The sequence below is a fragment of the Vombatus ursinus genome, unplaced genomic scaffold (genome assembly GCF_900497805.2).
Source record: "Vombatus ursinus unplaced genomic scaffold, bare-nosed wombat genome assembly UNPS02014945.1, whole genome shotgun sequence".
Classification (NCBI taxonomy): domain Eukaryota; kingdom Metazoa; phylum Chordata; class Mammalia; order Diprotodontia; family Vombatidae; genus Vombatus; species Vombatus ursinus.
The window spans coordinates 6,765,897-6,788,575 of record NW_020954723.1 but is presented as its reverse complement, the minus strand read 5'-3'; the positions used below and the strand labels follow the sequence as shown (position 1 = coordinate 6,788,575).

Here is a 22,679-nt window from a genome sequence, read left to right as displayed (position 1 = left end):
TACATTCTGTTAGGAGAAAGGACACATTCACAGCTATATAAATACAAATTGTAAACAAAGCAATTTGGAGGGCAGGAGGGGCAAAGACCCGGTTCTTGTTGAATTATCAAAATTTGCCCTTTGGGGCATTATAGATGTGACAAATTAAAGCTCTTTAAATTTGTGCATGTTTTGTTTATATAGTGATAATAAAAATAATAACTTTTTTTACTGTGTTATTATGCAGTTACTTCATGTAGCACTGTCACTGAAAGATTTTACATTGAATTTTAAAGGGAAATAGGGACTTAAATGAGGATAATAATAGCACCTACCTCACAGGGTTGTTGTTGATATATTTGTTGAATTGGTTTCTCTTTGTTCTGACTTTAAGACTTTCCTAACCTTTAGTAGTATTTTACTCATTTCTGTATTGCTTTACATTTTTTTTTATCAGTTACTACTAAATTCTGAAATAACAGATCAGTGGCATAAGCAGTTAGTTTGGTAAACTCATTAGAACTAGACTAAGTATCTGTGGCAATTAAGAATTTCCCAGAGACCATTCTCAGTGGTAGCAGCAATAACTTAAGAGACAGGTGTACACTAGGGAGAGAAGAAGCTAACTGATCTGAATGAAAGATGGTGTTGAATAATTACTAGTTCTGAGGCAGTGATGCCATATTTCTTTCACTATCAGTTTACCTGTTCTGAAGTAGATTCATAGGGGAGTTTTCATTTTAAATGACACAGATGGAAGCTCATTTAATTCTCTAAAAAGGATGCAATATATTATGTATGATGCTATTCTGCATTAACACAAACTATTTTTAAAGAGTTCCTTGTAGTAGCTACCAGGGGTAGCTTAACCCAAGATCACATAGATCACACAGTGACAGAGGCATGCTTTGAACCTAGGTCCTCTGAATCCAAATTCAGTGCTCTTTACATTGTACCACAAGTGGCCGAAGGGTATGGTGGGAAGATCACAGGCTTTGTCAAATCTGTAATCAGAGGACCTGGATTCCAGTCCCACCTCTGTCACTTAATGTTGATGTGGCCTTGGGACAAGTTGCTTGACCCATCAGGGCCTTGGTTTCTTCTTCTCTGAAATGAGGGAATTGTACTAGATGGCCTGTAATGCCCCTGTACTCTAAGGGGGAAAACTGCGGTACAGGTCATATATGCGCTTGGTGACCGCTAGGGAACCACAGCTCAGCCTTGCCTTCTTGCGGTGCTCCCTACCCGACCTATGGCCCACCCTGGCTGCTGCTGACCCTGCTGACTGGCTCTGGAATCACCACTTGTGTGAACCCCTTAACATTATTCCCCTGGTTTTTAGATGCAGTCCGCCTTCAACTATCCCTTTGTCTAATTCCTTTTGTGTTGTGTGCCCTCTGGAGGCCTATATGCCTGGGCCCACTTGCGCTCTCTTCCTGCTTGCTGCCATTGGACTCTGATAAGGAGGAAGCGCCACCATGGCCCAAGAGGGTTCACTGGCTCTCCATCAGAGCTCTGCTCATTCTTACCCCACCCCAAAGGAAAAACTCTCCTAAACTACTGTATACCTTTGGATATCCCCCTACCCCTATTCTCAACCCCACCTGCCTCAATGGACTAAAGGCCCTGTTGAGTTCAAAAATAGTGCTCAATATCAGGGTCTATCTTGGTGGGCTGCTGGAAAAAGATTCTTCCTGACCAGAGCAAAATGTTGGCTTAAGGGGGAAACAAACAACCAGACGATGGAAATGGGCTTTGGAACTCCACAGCAAACAACTTGCAGAATTATGGTCACTTCTGCCTACCCTGTATCCCTGATATTTTACTCACTACTTCCAATGTCTTCTATACTTCACCTATCATATTTATTCATTTTGTATGCAGATGGTGTCTCCTTTGCTCACTTTTTATCTCTTAATTTCTTTCCCTATAAATGTTAGGTTTCCTTCATTCCGCTTGTTTGGGCAACTGGGTAGCTCAGTGGATAGAGTTGTGGGCCTGGAGCCAGGAATACCTGAATTAAAATCCAGCCTCAGACACTAGCTATGCGATCCTAGGCAAATCATTTAACCTCTGCCTCAGTGTTCTCATCTGTAAAATGGGACTAATAATAGCACCTGCCTTTCAAAGTTGTTAAGAGAATCAAATGAGATATTGTTTGTAAAGCACTTAAAACAGTGCCTGGCATATAGTAAGTGCTATGTAAATGTTAGCTATTATTATTATTATTGTTATTAGCTTGCTTACTTTGTTCATATTTCCTCCTCTCCTTAAGTTCTCATCTATTTTATCTTATCTATTCCTCCCAGTTTATTTCCTAGTATAGAGCTAGGGATACTAAAGAGAGGATCAGAGCTTGAGTACTTGATGACCATCAAGGTCCCTTCCAACGTTAAGACTGGGTGGTTCTTTGTTCAGCCCTGTCCTCTAACTCCTGTTACTCCTTCTGCCTTTTAGGTTCTATTTTATTTTTTGCCTTCTTTAGTTACTATATCTCCTATTTAGTTTTATTCAGTTAGTAGCAGCTTTAGCAAAGCGACAAAGAGGTTATTGCACATATAGACGTAATTACAGCATATATATGTATATGTATATGTGTGTGTGTGTGTGTGTGTGTGTGTGTGTGTGTGTGTGTATGACTTTGTTTCCGTATTTAGCTTATAAGGTTCTAGGAGTCAGAAATAATTTCTTTTACTTTTCTTGTAATTCCTCACAGCATCTAATAAAATACGCTACCCTTTGGACTGGGTGTTCAGTAAGCATTGATCACTACAAATATGTGAATGGAAAGTTTTTTAAATGAATGTATATAATTAAGTCTAAACAGTTAAGCACATAAATATCTGAGAGTACCAAGATATAGAAACAAAATATATATATATATATAGCAATGACATTCTATATATACATTTCATAGGACAGTGTTATAATTGCAGAATTTTTGTAAATATGTTTGGTTTCCAAAACAAAGTTACAAAACATTACACGTTTCCTTTTAATATAAAAACATACTCATTCTCTATCATTGACTAATATACCAGTTTGTCAATCTGTAATAAAATGATTAATCATTTTTAGTTTTTTTAAATAGCTAGAGTGTGAATGTTTAGTCCCTATAAACAATATTTCTTTTTTTCTTTTTTATTAATTTATTTTGATTTATCAACAATCACTTCCATATGCTTTTGATTTTAAATTTTTTCTCCTCCTTCCTCCCCACCACCCTCTCCAAGACAGTGCACAATCTGATATAGGTTATACATATACATTCCTATTAAACATATTTTCACATTAGTGATGTTTAAACAATATTTCTTAAGATAGATAACTGTCTCTTAGATATTTTAAATTATTTGCAATTTCCTATATAGTATTGTCTTCTTTAATAATAAATTAAATCTGTCTACTTGGAAATCCTGTGAGTATTGTAGATTTAGGATTGTGATAATTTGTTAACTTTAGAAAACTGAGCATTGAATTTAGCAGATATTAGTTTTATTTGAAGCTGCTGAGTGTTGAGAAAAGGTTAACATCAATATTTGGATTTTTGAGTTGTCAGTTTAAATTATTTTCACTTTTGCTTTACCATTAATACTATGGCACTTTTTTTTTGAGGGGGAAAGAAAGTTTATTTCTTAAAACTATTTACCACCTTATTAATGCTTTCCAGGAACCTGATTCTGATGTACCAGTGTCTCAGGTAAAGGTTTTTCATAGTTGCAAGATAGTTGGATAGTTGGAGAGTACCTTATTGCTATTTTCTAGACCTAGTTGTAGTTTAGATCATGTGCTGTTTGTCTACATGTAGCATTTTGATATTAGCTAAACCAGAGGTTCTCAAATTTATTTGGCCTACCAATGCCTTTTCAACAACAACAACAACAAAAATTGCTCAGCACCCCCTGGAAATCTACTTTCTTTAACCCTTTAATATTTGTTTGTTTGGGGTTTTTTTTTTAATTTGCCTCATTTCAAAAAAAATATTACTATCTTCTTAATGCTTTCCAGGAATCCAACTCTGATGTACCAGTGTCTCAGGTAAAGGTTTTTGATAGTTGCAAGCCTTCTTAGTTGGTGACCACCTTATTGCTATTTTCTAGATATAGTTGTAGTTTAGATCATGTGCTGCTTGTCTACATGTAGTGTTTGGGTATTAGCTAAACTTATGAAACATTCTTTAAACTTATAAGTAAAGAGTGAAGTTGAAAAATTGTGCATATGGATACCATTGAATATTTGATATAATCTAGATTTTAAGATCTGAAACTTGAGGGGGATCACTTAAAGGCCATTCAAAAGGGGAAAAAAAAGAGGCAAATGGAATAAAGAGGCCCAAATGGATGCCACCATGGTGAGTAAGATTGCAAGGCTACCAAGGGACCTGGTTTGGGTAGGATAGCAGTACCTCCTAGCTTGGATAGGTAGATGGGGAGCTGTTCTGAACAACATGGCCAGTTCCGGCTGAGAAAGAAGGAAGCACTATTGTTCATATCACTGCTGAGCACAGGCTGGACTGGTCAATGAAGCTCCCAAATCAGGTCACTAGTGAATTAGGTAATAATGAAGGTTGTTGTGAAGTAGAGTACAGGTGTTGTCAAGTGTTTCTTCTGAGAGAATTTTTTCACAGTCATCAGGTGAGTGAACTTTTTGAACCCTTTACAATATATGTGTTTTTAACCCATCTTTAAGGTATTCTATGAAGGCATGTCTTATGCATAATGATCTTTTTGAGGGCTATGAAGCAGAGTAACATGAAGCATTTTATCTCAGACAGATAACAGATGTACTTTCTGACTACCCATAACATGGATAAACATCTGGATGGGACAAAAACAATGCGTTAGTATATTTGGACCCTATATGTTTAAGTTATTTTTAAGAATGACATAATTGTAATTGACTTAAGTATTTAATTTATAAGTATTTAATACAGTCTTCACAAAGGCCTTTTATATTTAAGAAAAACAACCAACAAGTTATAGTTGTGATAGAAACAAACAATAAGTAGCATTAGAAAATTCAAGAGCTCAAAAACTTCACAAAGACTTGTCTGTGAAGACACTGTATGTGGTAATATTCTTTGTTTTGTTATGATAAATCTAAACCTATTGGTCACTGGGTAGTGATATGAGAAAATAAATGGACAAAATTGAATCTATTTTCTTTATTTTGCTGGTGAATTTGATAAATGTTGAATTGTTAGTCATACTTTTAGGGTTTCTTCTCTGCACTTTTTTAAAAAAACAGCTTCAAAGGAAATGATTATTTGCTGTCCAACTTGTCTATCCTGAATATGCCTTGAAGTATCCTTAGAACTATTCAAAGAGTTTGAAGTTTAAACTTTGAAGCAGTGTTCAATGTTAGCTATCTGCAGTCTTAGCTAAATCACAAACCTATATTCTGTCCAATAGTTGGTCAAACAAAATCGTTTTACTTTATTCACGGAATACTTGGAGTGAGTAACTAGAAGAGAGCTTGAGAGATTTTTTAAAAATGCCTTTTCAAATTCACTATAATCCTCTTGAACCTGTTAGTGCTAAGGAAACACAAGTGTGTGCAAAAGTTTTTCTAGAGTAACCTTCACATGAAGAAGAATCTGCCAATGGAATTTTAAAAATCTGGCCTAAAATTGCCACATGTTCTCATGCCTGTGTCCTATTCAAAATATTTTATCATTGGTTTATGTGTAAGATGTCTTTTAAGAAAACATTCACCCTGTGTACACCATATACCAAATATGTGACCCCTCTCTTTCCTATGAGGTTTACATTTTAGAGAGATATGACAATTATGATTTTGAGTAATTTTTATTTTAAGCATATGCTTTGTTTAAAAAGTATATTTATTACCATGAGTCACAATCTTATTACCATGAAAGGTAAAAACAAATAAGTCGATGTTTTTATGGTATTTCATTATTAGATTTTTAATTATGGCATTGCTAGTCAGTGTGGTATACTATAGAACCAATCACTAGATGAATATGATGGAATCATTTTTTTTAGGCAAGGAAGTAATTGATATGATGATTACTCATTTAAATGAAAAAAAAATACTACACTTTTCCCTCACCCCCTCAAAAGAAAGTTATTACTCTCATTACATACAATGTCAAGTGACTGTATTCCTGTGTGAACTACATCCACAATATTTCAAAGAACCAGTACTAATAACTGCATTTGCATATCATTTCAGAGGTAAAAGATAATGTTATCACTTGGTATTTTTATTAAATGCAAGAGACTATTTTGGACAGTTTATATTCATGTTTCTTTGCAATGGATACATGTTTTTGATCATGATCATAGTTGAACCTCTTTGTATTTTCTTAAAGACTGGAATACAAAGGTATTAGAAGTATGAAATAATATCTGGCTTGACTTCAAAATTAAAACTGGCATACAAGGATATTAGAAGCTATGAAACAATATTTGGTTTGTCGCCAACACAAAATGCTGTAATTTTTTTAAAGCCAAGAATCAGTCTTCCATCTGCTATTTTGATTAAAATCCCAAGAATTGTTACCATTGCCACGAGCAATTCTTTGAATGCAAACTGATGTTTAATCAAGCAATGACATGTTATTTTCAAGGTCATTTTTGATTAGGATGGAAGCAAAGCAAGTATTTTCTTTTTCTAAAACACCAGTAAAATTTAAAGGATTGAATATTGTTTTAATAGATTTTATTATGGTTCTCTAAGCTTCTGAAATGAGAAATCCAATTTTTGCTTTTCAGGAATAAGATTTTATAGGAGGAATAATAATGAAATCAAAACTCATATAGATCTGTGTACATTACAAGAAAGCCCCCAATGAATTCTTGATTATTTATGCTATTGGAGAAAAGTGGTGGTGTGAATAATTGAAAAATAATTTCTGTTTGTTCTTGGTATGTATTTTTCAACTTTAGTGGCAGAGGGACTGGTTTTTCGATTCCCCTGCTTAAATTATATTTGTATTATTGGGTTAGGACAAAAGTAAAATGTTTTTAATCCTCTGAGCAAAAAGCCAATAGCAGTGGTACTGAGGTTACTCGAATATGGGGACAGGGAATTAAAATTTGCCAAGAGCTGTCTTCTTCGTCTGCAACAGAGAGTGGGGTCAGAGGAGGGAGTGGGGCATCTGTTGTTTAATGGAAAGAGAACTGAATGGCTTTTAAACATTTATTTGCTGTTACCTTGGTCTCAGAGCTTCCATTTCCTCATCTGTAAAATGGGGATAATATTATTTGTACTAAGTACTTCCCAGGGTTGTTATAAGGATCTAGTGAGATAATTTAGGATGAGCACAAGTATCATTAGCTCCTGTGTAAATTGAATGCAGTCTGTGCAGACTTTGGACTGCATTGGCAGTCTTAACCAATATAGATCACAACTGTATCTTCTGATACCCCTTAGTTAATCTTAAGTTATTGTTGTTAAAAAGAAACAAAAACAAAAACCATCACCTGTTGACCAATGATTTGCTATTTTATCCTCTCTAAATTTAGCAAAGCTGGTCTTTGGTCATCAGACTCCTATGAGAAGCTTTTCTGGTTTAGTAGGACATTCCAGAGCTGGCCCTCAGCAGTCAGAGTCTTTGAGAGGCTGGCTCTTCTTTACCCTGTTATGAGGCATCACAATACTCAGAGACACAAAGGCCCTGGGAAAAATGGCTTTAGAGATAAAAAGAAGTAGTTGGCCCTTTAATCTAAAAAATGGCAAGCTTTATAATCAGCTGTCCCCCACACTCAAAATATAGTGGTAAAGATATTCTCCAGGTTGTAATCTGTGTTGTTTTTCCCATTTTAAAATTCTACCATCTGGATTCCAAAACAACTAACATTGTTTTGATTAGGAGCTAAGGTAGTAAATTGGGAAAAACAGTGCCCCAAAGAAGAGAAAGCTCTGGAGGCTATCTTGAAGTGTTACACATAATACACACCTCAATTAATTTGCTTTCAGATTTTGCTTTAAAATTTTCTGTCTTTTAACTACATAAAGAAGAAAATTTGCTTTATGACTACTGAATAGTTACTGACCTATTAATTACTAGGGCATTGCCATATTTACTGTGTAATTTACTGTGACCAAGAATGACCTTGATTTTTTGTATTTTCTATTTCTATTTTGTATCGTCATATATAATTGTCACCAGGTCTTGTACATCTGTTTATAAACCTACATAAGAAATCTAAACATAAGAAGCTGTTAATCATGAACATTTTTCTAAAGCTCTTCTAGCTTGCCAGTGCCATTTAATGTACAAGTTTTTGTTTTATCTGTGATTTTTTTTAGGCAGCTTGGATTTTAAAAACAAGAGCACTAACTGAAATGGTGTACGTAGATGAAATTGATGTAGATCAAGAAGGAATTGCAGAAATGGTCCTGGATGAAAATGCAATTGCTCAAGTTGCTCGTAAGTACCCAGAAGGATTTTAGGAGGACTCAGTCTAACTCCCTCATTTTACAGGTAATGAAGCCAAGGTTCAGGGAAGGAAATTAAGTTACCTGGTGTTCCATGCTACGGCAAAGCAGAGCCAGAATCTCAACCCAGCTCTTTGGATTCTCGGGCTAGAATTCTGTCTATTCTCTCAAACTGCCTTCTTTATATGCCTCATAGTACGTGTTGTAAAACAGAATGTAATTGCAAGTAAATCTTTACACTGCCCGAGTCTAGACAAGTATACTATCAATATAATTCAAGAAGATAATTCTGCATTTCAAATGTGAAGTAGACGATAGATATTGCATAGGCTTCCTGAGGGTGGGGACTGGGTTTTTTTTTTGTTTGTTTGTTTTGCTGTGGCATAGAGTAGGCACTTATTAAATATTCAGTGATGGAATTCATTCCCTACCAGAGTGTAATTTAATGTCACATTTAAAAATACTAAATTTATTACTACTTAATTGTACTTCCCGAGGAAGGGAGCTTGAATTATTAAGACAAATTGAACTATGATATGTAATAACCATTTTAAAATTTTCCAGTAACAGCGGTATATTTTAGTCATGTCACATCTCTTCTGCCCGATGCTTGTATCTTAAAAATGAATGCATTAGGAAATATTGAGATTTTTAAGTTCTAAGATCCTTCTCTTATCTATTAGGGCCTGGGACATCTCTGAGGCTCCCTGGAACCAATCAGATAGCAGGGCCTAGTCCGGCTGTCAGGTACATCTTTTATTTTCACTCCTCTCTGATATCTTTCTCACAATTATGTTCTCTTATTTTCCTTTCTCTAATAGTTTGCTATACTTACAGGCCGCTGACACAAACTGGAAGACCCATTACAGGTTTTGTCCGGCCCGGCACACAGAGTGGAAGGCCCGGCACTATGGAACAAGCTATTAGAACGCCCAGAACTGCATATACTGCTCACCCTATTAGTAGCTCTTCTGGAAGATATGTCAGGCTGGGAACGGTAAATAATGCTGCCTTTACCAGAGTAACATAACAAAAGTATCTTTTTGTAATGTGATTAATTTTACCTTTGTGAACCTGTTGGATTTGTGAAGGTGATGGTTGCTTGCTTACTTATTCTGCCTTTAAAATTTTTACCTAAATTATATTCATTTGTATTTTACAAAGTAAAGGCTTCAGATTATTTATCTCAAAATTGCTTTTCTCCATAGGCATCAATGCTTACAAATCCTGATGGGCCTTTTATAAATTTATCTAGACTGAATTTAACCAAGTATGCTCAAAAACCAAAATTTGCAAAGGTATGTGAATTTTTTTTGCATCATCCTATCTAAATCTCACTGTTATGATTTTAGTATAATTAAAAGTCACTGCATTGTATTTTAAAGATAATTATTTCACCTACAAATGATCTGGAGTGATTTTAAACTGATAGAAACACCTATAGAGGCAAAACTCTGGGTCTTATCAACTTATTTATTACTCAGTTTCTTTTGAGTAAAGAATCTTAGCTTCTGAAGAGAAATCACAGTAGTTTTCTTTTTTCCCCCTCCTTTTTTCAGAATTTCTTTGAATTTCATTTTCTGATTCTCTCAAAGAAGCATTATGTATACAGTATAGTTTGAGTTTCTAGTAAAACCTTTTTGTAGAGAACTATTTTCCTTATATAGTGCATAATAAGAGGCAGCATGCCATAGTGGATTTAGTGTTGGACTTCTTGAACAGGGGAGTGATGTGCTTTAGGAATATCACTTTGGAAATTGTGTCACAGATGGGTTGGAGTAGGGAGAGACTCAGAAGAGGGAGACCAAGTAGGAAGCTACTGTAATATACTAGAAGGGTATAAGGGTAGAAGTGACAAGGGCCTGCACCAGGGTGGTGGTTTGGGAGTGGAGAGAAGGTGACAGACACAAGAGGTGCTGAAGAGGAGAAATCAACAAGTCTTGCATGGCAATTGGCAATTTTCCCCCTTCATTGATTATACTCAGCTTTGCTGGGTGAGTGATTCTTGGTTTTAATCCTAGCTCCTTTGACCTCCGGAATATCATATTCTAAGCCCTCTGATCCCTTCATTTAGAAGCTGCTAAATCTTGTGTTCTCTTGATTGTGTTTCTACAATACTTGAATTTTTTCTTTCTGACTGCTTGCTGTATTTTCTCCTTGACCTGGAAACTCTGGAATTTGGCTATAATATTCCTGGGAGTTTTCCTTTTGGGATCTCTTTCAGGAGGTGATTGGTGGATTCTTTCAATTTCTATTTTGCCCTCTGGTTCTAAAATATCAGGGCAGTTTTCCTGGATAATTTCTTGAAAGATGATGTCTAGGCTCTTTTTTTTATCATGGCTTTCAGATAGTCCAATAATTTTTAAATTCTCTCTCCTGGATCAATTTTCCAGGTCAGTTGTTTTTCCAATGAAATATTTCACATTGTCTTCTATTTTTTTCATTCTTTTGGTTTTGTTTTATAATTTCTTGATTTCTCATAGAGTTACTAGCTTTTATTTGCACCATTCTAATTTTTAAGGAATTATTTTCCTCAGTATGCTTTTGGACCTTCTTTTCCATTTGGCCAATTCTGCTTTTTAAGGCCTTCTTCTCCTCATTGGCTTTTTTGGACATCTTGCCAGTTGGGCTAGTCAATTTTTTAAGGTGTTATCTTCTTCAGTATTTTTTTGGGTCTCCTCTAGCAAGCTGTTGACTTGTTTTTCATGATTTTCTTGCATCATTTCTCTTCCCAATTTTTCCTCTACTTGTCTTACTTGATTTTCAAAATCCTTTTTGAGCTCTTCCATGGCCTGGGACCAATTCATATTTTTCTTGGAGGCTTGGACGTGGGAGCTTTGACTTTGTTGTCTTTTTCTGATTGTATGTTTTGATCTTCTTTGTCACCAAAGTAAGATTCTATAGTCTGAGTTTTTTCCACTATTTGCTCATCTTCCCAGGCAATTACTTGACTTTTTAACTCTTTGTTAAGGTAGGTTCTGCTTTCAGTGTGGAAGGTGTACTGTCCCAAGCTTCATGGGTTTTGTGCAGCTGTTTTCAGAGATACTTCTAGGAACCTGTAAGTTTTCACTTCTTCCAAGATGGTATGATATAAGGAGAGGTGTTTACTCCTATCTTGGCCTGTGCTCTGGTCTGTGAGTGACCACAAACACTCTTTTCTGCCCTGGAACTCTGAGGAGGGTTCCCTCTCTCCATTGCTGCCACAAGTTCTGCTATGCTAGTGTTCCTCCTTGCCACTTAGGACTGCCACTTAGGACTGCAACCCAGATCCAGGTATGGGCAAAGCAACAGAATCCTGCCTCAATGCCAGCAAAGAGATCCCTGTAATCTCCTTCTGATCAGTTGTTTGATCCCCTTACCATCTGTGGGCTGAGAGCTCTGGAAGTAGCCGCTGCCACCCCAGAGCTGCACTGCGCTCCTCTCTCACCCAGGTCCAACATGCCTTTCCCACTGACCTTCTAAGTTATCTTTGGCATTTGTGGGTTGAGAAGTCTGGAAACCACCACAGCTGCCCGTGATTCAGTCCCAAGGCCTGCTCCGGGATTGCTGGGGCCCTGTCTTTGCTGGCATGGCCCATGCTGAACTGTGCTCCTCTCCCAGCCCAGCATAACAGACCTTTCCCATCAACCATCCAGGTTGTCTTGGGCTGGAAATTTGTTTCACTCTGTCTTTTTGTGGCTTCTGCTGCTCTAGAATTTGTTTAGAGTAATTTTTTTTACAGGTATTTAGATGATTTGAGGGAGAGGTCAGGCGAGTCCCTGCTTTTACTCCACCATCTTCCTGGTTTGGAAATTGGATACTCAGGGTAAGGAAAGGGAGGAATTAAGGATGACTCAGATTGTGAACCTGGGGATTTGGAAGGATGCTGCTGCCCTTAATAGAAATAGGGAAGTTAGGAAGATTACTGAAAAAAAATTGTTTTAAGAAAAAACAACCCCAACATTAGTAACCTTTTTCTATAACAAAAAGCTTTAGAGTTGAGGTAGAAATAACTCAGAAGCCTAGAACACTTATCTCCTGGCAATAGATTGAAGCCTTGTTCCACTTGTTAGCTGGCGTCAGTTTGACTGAACTCTGTGGAAGTGAGCTCATTTCTGTTAGAATTTAGTATGAGATGAGCACAATAGCCAGTTAAGTACTATTTGGGACAAAACCTAGGCGACACCTGCCTGGAGGAATGTAAACTCAAATCAGAGCAGCATCAGAGGCTAGTAGAAAGGAATTGAGTTCATTTCAGTTACTTTAATTTAAATATTAAATTGATGAAATTTTCCTTAAATTCTTCATTTAAACATCATATTAGCCAGCTTTGTCTTGATAGGATCGTTGAGGCTTGGCTTGCTTTTGTATCTTTACAGAAAGTAGAATATTATAGAAAACTATCATATGAAAGAAAGAATGGGTCCCTCACCTCTTTGAGGCATTTAGTTAATCTAGCTGCTGCTATGTTGACTCAGTAGCTGTATTTAATGAAGGCAAGCTTTCAGTGAAACCATTTGCTTCTGGTCAGGTCCATGGCAACTCCTCTCTATGCTAATGAGTTAGGAGTGAAATTTTGGAATAATTTCTTAGTAGCATTCTCAGGCAGATAGTTCCACAACTGAACTATAAAGTCATCTTCAGCCATCCCTATTTTCCATGAAGAACTACTTCTTATGACTTCTTAAGGTATTCCTTTTAGTTCCTGGCAACTAATATTGATTCCTGTTGCTTTTTTTAGGTGTATTAACAAATATTGACTAATTTAGATATATTCCTAAGAGGTAAAAACCTGCACTAGGTTATTTTTGTTTTTTTAAAGAAATGCTTTTGTGTTTCTTGGGTTATCAGTACAAGAACTTTACAGAGTCACTAAATTTATTTAAAATATTAAAAAGTAATGTTATGGTGAACTTCCATATTGTCCAGTCAACCAATTTTGCGATGCAGTCATGCTTGATTTTTACTTCCCTGTCCTCATCACACCTAGTCAGTTGCCCATTCTTGTCAGTCTGCCTCAGCAACGTCTTTCCAAACCGTTCCCTTCCCCTTGGCGACTACGTGGCTACTACTACCCTAGGTCAGGCACTCATCTCCTCTCTCCTGAACTACTGAAATAGACACTTAATTGGTCTTGCCCTTCTCAAGTCCATCTTCCAGTTGCCAAAATAGTCTTCCTAAAGCACGTCCCTATTTAATATTCTTCACTTGTTCCCTGCTACCTGTAGGAAAAGAGAAGCACACACCTTGGGTCTGTCAATTTTAAAAACATTATAACTATATTTCAGTATAACTGATTTCCTTTGCAATCCTATGTGTTTCTTGCATTTAAAAACATCATTTTGAGAAGTGGTCCATAGGCTTCACCAAAGGGGTTCATGACACACGAAAAGTTAAGAAGCCCTGACTAGGATGAAATAAAATTCCTTCGTTTGGCCCTCCACATCCTGGTTTCAGTTTCCCTCTCCAGACATTGCACATTACCTGTGTTCACCACAGACACTGCTGCAGTCTAGCCAAAGTAGCTTCCTCTGTCAAATTCTCCATTTTGTCTTTTGCCCTCATGCCTTTGCACAAAGCTATTCACCGTGCTTGTCATTCATTCGCTTTTCACCTCTGCCTCTCAGAATCCTTAGCTTCCTCTAAGACGCCTCATGTCCTACCTCCCCTGGAAAACCGTTCCTAACTCATCTAGTTGCAAATAGGAAATATTTGGTAAATGTTTGTTGAACTAAGTTAAACATTTATTCAGAATGGATAAGTTATGGGAAGTTGGGGTTCATTGATTATTCTGGGTTACAGTTATTATTAAATATCATACATACATGGAGCACTGAGTTTCAAAGAATATAATAAAATATATCAATCAATCAACCAAGTATTTATTAAATGCTTCCTCTGTGCCAAGCACTGTGCAAGGCTCTGGAGATACAAATACACATTTCAATGATTGTGAACAAAATAACATCTTTCTTTGATTCAGAAGGAATTTACGTACCCCTGGCAGTAACTCAAAACCAGCATAATTAATATCAGGATTATTGTACAGCAGAGATGTCAAAGAGGGTACCCATAGCCTAACCAGATAAAACGTAACTGAGAAATATTTAACAAAATAAGTAAAAATACAATAGTCATGTCAATCTGTCGTTTTCTAAGTCATTATGTGGTAGCATGGATCCTTATGAAAGGTTTAGTGGCCCCATTTCTATTTGAGTTTGATACCCCTGTAGTGGTATCTCTTGATCATTTATCTGTTGCTCATGAAAGTTTAGAACATAAGGGAAAAATTGAGTCAACTAAACTTTATTGTTTAGATTTTGGGTGAATTAAAGTTAGCTATATAATATAAATATTTAGCCATATGTGACTGTGAAAGAAGAGAAATTTCCATAAATACCAGACTGTGAAGACTATGTTGTTATTTTGGTTTAGTCCATGTATTGTCAGAGTAGCTTTTGATTCTTAATACAGAAGCAAAGTGCTTTTGTTATAAAATAAGATTCAACATGAATTTAATATTTTCTCTTAATAGGCTTTATTTGAATACATCTTTCATCATGAAAACGATGTTAAGAATGTAAGTATTTGATTTCTGCTATTTTCTTATCCTATAGTTCTTTAACATTTAATTGGATTTTAAATTTATAAAATGTTCCATTTCTCAATGGATAGAAGTTATTAAGGATTCAACAGGTACAAATATTTTCAAAATCTATTGACAACTTTAGATAAGAAATGTAGCACAAATATGGATTGTTAGTATTTTTAAGTTCCTGGCATATAACATTAGCATTTAAACAGTATACATGTAAAAATCCCTAAAAGTACATAAACGGGCAAAATATATTGAGTTAAGAATAGTACATCGATTTTGTGTCAATGTGATGGTTATTTGGAGCACATTTTCATTTTAAGTAATAAAGGATGGATTCTTTAAACTGTAGGAGAGCAAAAGGTGAAAGACAGGGATTTGTTTTAGTTAACAGACAGTGAGGCAATGAAAATATTAGTTCATATTTTATTTGGTTCGTATTTTATAGCTATCTTGCCTATCTTCATTTCTTAACATTTTCACAGCAAGTTTACAGTTGTGTGGATAAGACTGGTTGGATCACTTAGTCTCTTAATTAAAATTCATTTTTAATTTGTATATGGTAATATTTAAAATTTAGAAGTAGAGAATAAGTTGTAATTTATGAGCTCTATCAAATGAAATGTAATTGATTTTACATAGTGTTCCAAAATGGTAGTTTTTGTTTAATTTTTCTCATTAATTAGAAAAAAACAGTTTACATACATATGTATATACACACACATTAGTGAATATCTGAATCAATCAACACTTAGTAATTGGGCACCTACTGTGGAGACTACAAATGTTAAGTATAGGATATATTCTCTGTCTTTATGGAGCTTATAGGTAAGCTGTGGAATCAGAGCTGGCACACAAGTAATGTTTAGAAAACATTACTTGATAAACTGTATAGTAGTGACCATATAGTAACCATAAAGGACACATAAGGGGAAGTGAAAACATGGGCAGAACCAGGAGTCTGAAACATGCAGCTATAATGGATGCAAAGATAGGGAAATGTAAGAATTGGAGATAGGGAGAAGGTAGAGTCAATGGGGGAACATCATATTCAGGCAATTTGGAAGGGCTGAATAACTGAAACATGACATTCTGGGAAACATTACAGTATGTGCTTTGGAATGTACCATATTGTTGAAGGGCTTGGAATAATCAGGAAGACAAAAGAGGCTAAATGTACCATCCCATAAATCTGAAATACTGAGCAGAGAAAGGAAACCCATGACTTGGACAGTCCTTTGTGAAATAAGGATAATAATGCTTTTAATAGCCCTTGTGAAAAAATACCTGTATGATACCTCTGTGAAGACCTCATAGGGCTGTGAAGATCAAATGAAATGATGCTTGTAAAACAGCTGTCAAAGCTTAAAGCATCATATAAATGTCAGCTCTTAATATGAAAGGGAATATGGCTTAGTATATAGAGAGCTGGCCTTTGAGTTAGAAAGTCTTGGGTCCGAGCCCTGCCTTTAACACATACTCTTTGCGTGATCATGGGCCAGTAAGGCACTTTACCATTCAGTATCCTCAGAATATTCTCTAAGATTATAAATTTCAGAGGAGCTACTGGTCTATATTAATGGAAGGAGTGAAATCACAGGTCTATACCCTGCCCTTTAAATAAAAAGAATATTTTTAATAGTTGGGAAGGTCAACTAGTTTTGAGGGAAGATACATTTTAAACATTTTGAGTTTGAAGTGACAGAAGACAGCCAAATGGAAATGTCCCATCTGCATTTGGAAATATAGGACTGGGTGTAGATTAGAGGTGAGGGCAGGAGAAGTAAGATTTGGGAGCTATCCCACATAGATATAATCATGAAAATATTTTAGTAATGGATAAAATCATTGAGGGAGTGAGCAAAGAAAGAACAGAGGGCTGAGGACAGAGGTAGCCAGGAAACCATGCATTTTTCTGAATAAAGCAAAATTACTTACCTATGTAACCATTATGTCAATGAAATGCCATTAAGTTGGACTATTAGAGGCTTTCAGTTCCATTGGAAAGGTTTGATTACTTATAAAAAAAGAAAGAGAAGCACATATATCTATTTTAAAAATTAGGGTAAATTTCTGAAATTTCAAGTTAGAGTGGTTGAGCGTGGTAAGGGAGATTGTTATTTCTTTGAAGATGTACTTAATACCTTAATAATTAATGGTTTGTGTCCTGAGAATATCTCTGGACATCTTGGATACAATCCAGTGTTGTTGAGAAACAACAGCTGCATTAAGTGAGCATATAAGCATAGTACCTACTTCCAAGGACCATGTTCAAAGGACCAAAAGTACTCATGCTACCTCTGGTATAAATGCATTTTAGACTTTGTGTTCATATATTTTATGAGTGAACTTATAAGTATTGCTTTTCCTGTTTATAAATATTGATTTTTTTTTAATCCAAATTGTTCTTGAAGAAATAGAGGCTTTTGAGTTCAGGCAGTAAGAACATATAGCTGGGATTCTTAGTCCTAGCTGAAATTTTGTACCAAGGGCAAGAAGATGAGGAAATGTGTGAGTTCTGGATGGGAAACAGGGAAAATGAAAACCAGTTATATAATTCTAGTAAGGAAAATACTATTTAAAATTGAATAAAGAGTCACATGAGGAATGTAACACTCCAAGAAATTGCTGTTTTCCCTATACCTCAGGTACCAGGGTAAAATGAAATGCTTAAAAATTACCATGGGAAACAGAAACTGCCGTGTGAATTATGCCATATTGGATTTACTTTTGTATCTCTTTTAGCACCTAGCATACAGTATTACATTTAGTCAGCTCTTAATAAATGTCTGTTGAATGAGTGGTATATCACAATAGAAAAAATAGAAAGAAAAGATTTAGATTTGAAAAATCTGGGTTTGAATCCAGTCTGTGCATCTCCTAGCTATATGACTGTGCAGAGGCCATTGAAACTAATTCGTTAGTCTAGATCCCTAAGGTCCCTTCCAGTGCTAAATAATGGGATATATTTGCTTCTGTGATCCTCTCTGAACCTCAATTTTCTCATCTGTCAAATGATGGTGATAATATTTGCACTCCCTACCTCATAGAATTGTATAAAGAAAATACTTTTTAAGCATTAAACTGATATATAAATGTGAATTGTTATTATTTTTTAATTGTAAATATTATGTGGATAATAAAAATGGATTGCTTGAATATTCTAGATATGATTAATATTGAAAGCAGATTCTTTAATATTGTATCTGAAAGATATTTCCTAATTATATTAGTAAACAATACACTTTGTTAAGAAAACACATTAAAATTCTAGTAAGACCTTAGTGTGAAGGGTCACTGCTCTCTCACCTGTAACCCAGTAAAGAGCTAAAAATTGCATCAGACCAAATAATGGTACAGAAATCCAAAGAGAAAATTTAGTGTTTTCGTCCATACCAGATCTCACAAAGAGATCCACAAACTAGAAGCCTTTCAGTGCTTGGATCAGAGATGCTTCACTATCACCTGAATGGAGGGCAGGGAAAGGGGAGGACAGGAAGCTCTGACAGCTTTTCCCAGGGATGAGACAGGACTAGGCAGCACTCTGACCTAGATAACCCCAGCTAGGAGAGAGGCCTACAGCACTCTGACCTTAGATAATCCAGAGGGTCCTGACACCTGCAGTATTCTCTGTGGGGACAAGAAGCCCAGAGTGCTTATATGGGGAAGCCCTAGGGCTTCAGAAATGTGGCAGTTCTCTGACCAATCCGACCTGAGATATTGCCCATATAGGGAAAAGGGAGTAGGAAAGGGTGACTACAGCAGCCTAGCCTGAGATGCTTCAGAGGCCCTGAAGACTTTAATTCTCTGAGCAGAGAATCCAGGGGGACCAGAAACTTGTCAGATATACTAGGGGAAGGGAAGTCAGTGGCAGGACCTCAGGTAATTGAAGTCAGGACTTCTTGACCATCCCATCCAGGAGTGTAGGAGGGACGGAACCCAGCCCTGGATCAAAGTTAGAAATCAGGAACAGAGACTGGCAATATGAATAAAGAGAAGACACTGAATACTATGAAAAAATATTGTAAATTAAGAGATACCCAAGAGATATACCCAATTGAGTATTAACTTGGCAATTGAGTAATAACTTGGCAATAGCCAAAAGCATAACCTTAGAGAGAAAAATGGCTTGACCTGAAGGATTATGAAAAAACTGGCAGAAATAAAGCCAGGAGTTGCAAAATGAAAATGTAAGTGAAATAAAAGCTCTGGAGGAAAGGATTAGAAGTCAAATAACTAGTTAAAATCATTTAAATGTAAAATAGAAGTGCACATAATTTAGTAAAAATGCATAATACACTATTATATTGTTTTGGGGATATGTTCTAAAAGCAAATTAAGCACTCTGTGGTATCACTAGTTAGATAAAACACATATTATAACTATATGGACATATCTATAAATATATCTATATAATACATAGTGACATATATAGATATATTTTGCTAAACACATAATGGTATTATTATGCTTAAATTACTTGAATTATCTAGAATTTAAATTGTAAAAATAAGATCAAAGAATATTAAAATATACTATAACCATAAATATATTTAAACATTGGACACTAACATGGAGCTATCTATGTCTACATATCATATATTATTAAAAATTAATACTTTTCATCCAATAATATATAAGAAATAGGATATATTTATAATTCTGCTATTTTTTCATTACTTTTAGATAAAATGTGAATGAATACAGTATATGAATACAAAAGATTTATATAAAGATTCATATAATGACAGATCTTTGCATAGCCTTGGTCAATAGAGTTGATTGAAAATAAATAAGAAATATTTTTATACTGTTTTAGTGATCTTTCTGATTGAAATTTCCCCTCCTGTTTTTGCTACCATTTTAATTTTTATTTAAGGGCTATAGAAAAATAACAAACCAAGAACCTAAAAGTTAGGCTGTTTCTCTGCATTTCCATCTTTCAAGTTGAAATAAGGATTTTTCAAGCCCAGTAAGGACTTAGCATGGCAGCACCACTCCTTTATAGACAGTCATAGTTTTTCCACACATTCAGGGGTCTCTCCTTGGGGCAAGAGAAGATTGAGAACAGAAAGGCAAGTAATTAATTTTGCAGCCAAGATCTCCACCATGGCATTTTATTACCAGGAGACTCAGGGAGTAGCTCTGGCATGTCAGAAGAAGGCAAATTTAGAAAGTTGACTATCCAGTGTGAGGAATTTAAGGACAACAGGCCTAAAAATTAACATACTGTAGCTAAACCTTTTTTCACAACTGTGTAACAACCATCCTAAAACTGAAGCTAAGGAATTTCTGTCAGTTACTAGTATTATGGCAAGGTTTATACATCTAACATTTTAGATGGTTTACTACAAGATAGGAAAGGTAAAGATTACATCTAACAAAAATTTTTTAAAAAATGAATTTGTGCTGGGTCCCAAAATCCCCCATATACCTTAACTGTAAAATATTCAGCATTGTTAGCATTGATGTTTTAGAATAGCCATGTCTATTTTTAAAAAATGATCGTTATTAAATAAAACAAGAGAGATTGCATAGCAGGGTAGATAGAGAACTAGCCTTGAAATCAGGAAGAAACAGGCTCAAGTTTTGCTTGAGAAACATACTGTGTGACCCTAGATAAATCACTTGACCTCTCAGTGCCCCAGATGACTCTCTGGAACTATAAATGGCTATCTACAGTCAAGGGAGGGAGTTTCCACTTTGGGAAGTTCCTCACAGTGATGAAATCATAGGTTTGGATCCTCCCTCACACAATTAAATTAAATAAGATACTGATGTCAGGAAGGTATTTTTTTGGGGGGTGGGGAGCGGATGGCTAGCCTATTTGCTATTTGTGAATTTGTGACGGGCTTTAAATGCCAAACCACAGAGTTTGTAATCAGTGCTACAGGCTATTGCCTGGAACTCTTGGAGTTTCTTGAAGAGGGTCAGACCGAGCTTTAGGAAACTCTTTAGGCTGATGGTGCCCTCACTAGGTGGTACCCCTATAGAAATAGGGAAACTCATAAAAGGGGTGGGGAATAACGAACTGTTTTGGAAATGTTGAATTTGAGATGTCTGTAGAATATCCACAAAACCTAAAGGAACTAATACTTTTTAAAAGCTAAAAAACAACATAACCTTTGATTCAGGAAAATTTATATAAGCCTTTATCAGTACAGAACATAACAGGAATCTACATATTAGCCTTGCTACACAATTTTGTTACATCCACATTTTTAGTTATGTTTCCAATTTACAAACCTATCGCCGTAATTTTCCACAACTTAAACTGGGAATCTTAATGCCATAAATATAGGATTCAGTGTATAAATCAGTACTTGTACCTCATCTCTGACTTCTAGTTTATTCAGTAGTATTTTTATATTTGTTAAATATTATTTTTTCCATGTGTATTGAAATAATATTGAGATATAAAGCATAGCTTTGATGGTGATCAACTATTTGTTTCTCATCTGCTGTCAGCCCTATAGTCTACAAGTAATTCTGTAAAGAAAACTGGTAATGCCATCAGGAAATAATGAGAAACTTAATTTCATGTTTGATTTTCAGATGAATGTTTTGGTTGATTTGTAATGTTATATTAATTTTTGTAATGTTATATTAATTTTTGTTTCTAAAGACAAAAAATAAAGCAAACTAAAAGAATTGTTTTTAAAGGCTTTGGATTTGGCCGCCCTTTCCACAGAACACTCTCAGTACAAAGACTGGTGGTGGAAAGTACAGATTGGAAAATGTTATTACAGGTAAAACTCTTTATAATTATTTTTTTAAGCTTAAATAGGACAGAATTTCCCAGAGTCCCAAATCTGATAAACCTCTTTTGGTACAATAGATGTGGACACAAAGAAATAGGAAATGTACCTTTGAATGGTTTGAGAAAATATTTATTTAACACCCATATGGAGGCAGAAGGATTTAGTAATTTTTATGCCATTAATCACTTTTCTTTGGTACTTAAAGATTTCTGGCATAAATTTAACTTAATATTTATAGGAGCACAGTGCCCCAGGGTGTAGCACATTGGCTGGCACATTTCAGTCATATCTGATTTTTTGTGACCTCATTTGGGGTTTTCTTGGCAGAGATACTGGTGTGGCTTACCATTTCCTTCTTCAGTTCAGAGGATGAATGAGGAAACTTATGAGAAAACAGCTGAGGAAACTGAGGCAAATAGGGTTAAGTGACTTGCCCAGGGTCATAAAGCTAGTTAGTGTCTGAAAACAGATTTGAACTCAGGAAGATGAGTCTTCCTTACTATAGGTCGGGCACTCTAGCCTAGCTGCACCGAGCTGCCTACCTGATACGTAGTAGGTACTTATCAGTTTATGTATTGATTGAATATTTAAATAAGTTTAGCAAGTATTATTTGTGATTATTTTACAAAAATACTCAAAATTTTTAAATGTGCTTTAATATTGGAATGTGTGTAGAGAAGCATTACAGTTTATGTAAACTGTATTATATGATTAGAGATCATTTGAATTAGTGAGACAAGGTTAATATTTCCTGTTATTCACTTAGGAATGTGATAAGTTCATTAGATTACATTTATTTCTCCTTAATTTCTAAATCTTTGGTATCAATATAATTCACTGAGGAGAAGGCAGAGGGGAATTCAAAGAATCATAGAATAAGGGTGTAAAGGCCTGAAATTTGAGAGAGAGGGAAAGAGAGAGAGAGAGAGAGAGAGAGAGAGAGAGAGAGAGAGAGAGAG

The 22,679-nt window shown here is 35.6% G+C and overlaps 1 protein-coding gene across 1 annotated transcript in view; it reads left to right on the top strand.

Moving 5' to 3' along the window:
* Positions 1–22,679, top strand: part of TTC8 (tetratricopeptide repeat domain 8) — a 46,428-nt gene that overhangs the window by 5,605 nt on the left and 18,144 nt on the right. Inside the window, exons 2-7 of the mRNA XM_027844822.1 lie at positions 8,257–8,377; positions 9,069–9,132; positions 9,223–9,382; positions 9,594–9,683; positions 14,900–14,944; positions 21,623–21,708. Of these exons, the coding sequence (XP_027700623.1) occupies positions 8,257–8,377; positions 9,069–9,132; positions 9,223–9,382; positions 9,594–9,683; positions 14,900–14,944; positions 21,623–21,708 (566 nt within the window). The remainder of the gene's footprint in view (positions 1–8,256; positions 8,378–9,068; positions 9,133–9,222; positions 9,383–9,593; positions 9,684–14,899; positions 14,945–21,622; positions 21,709–22,679) is intronic.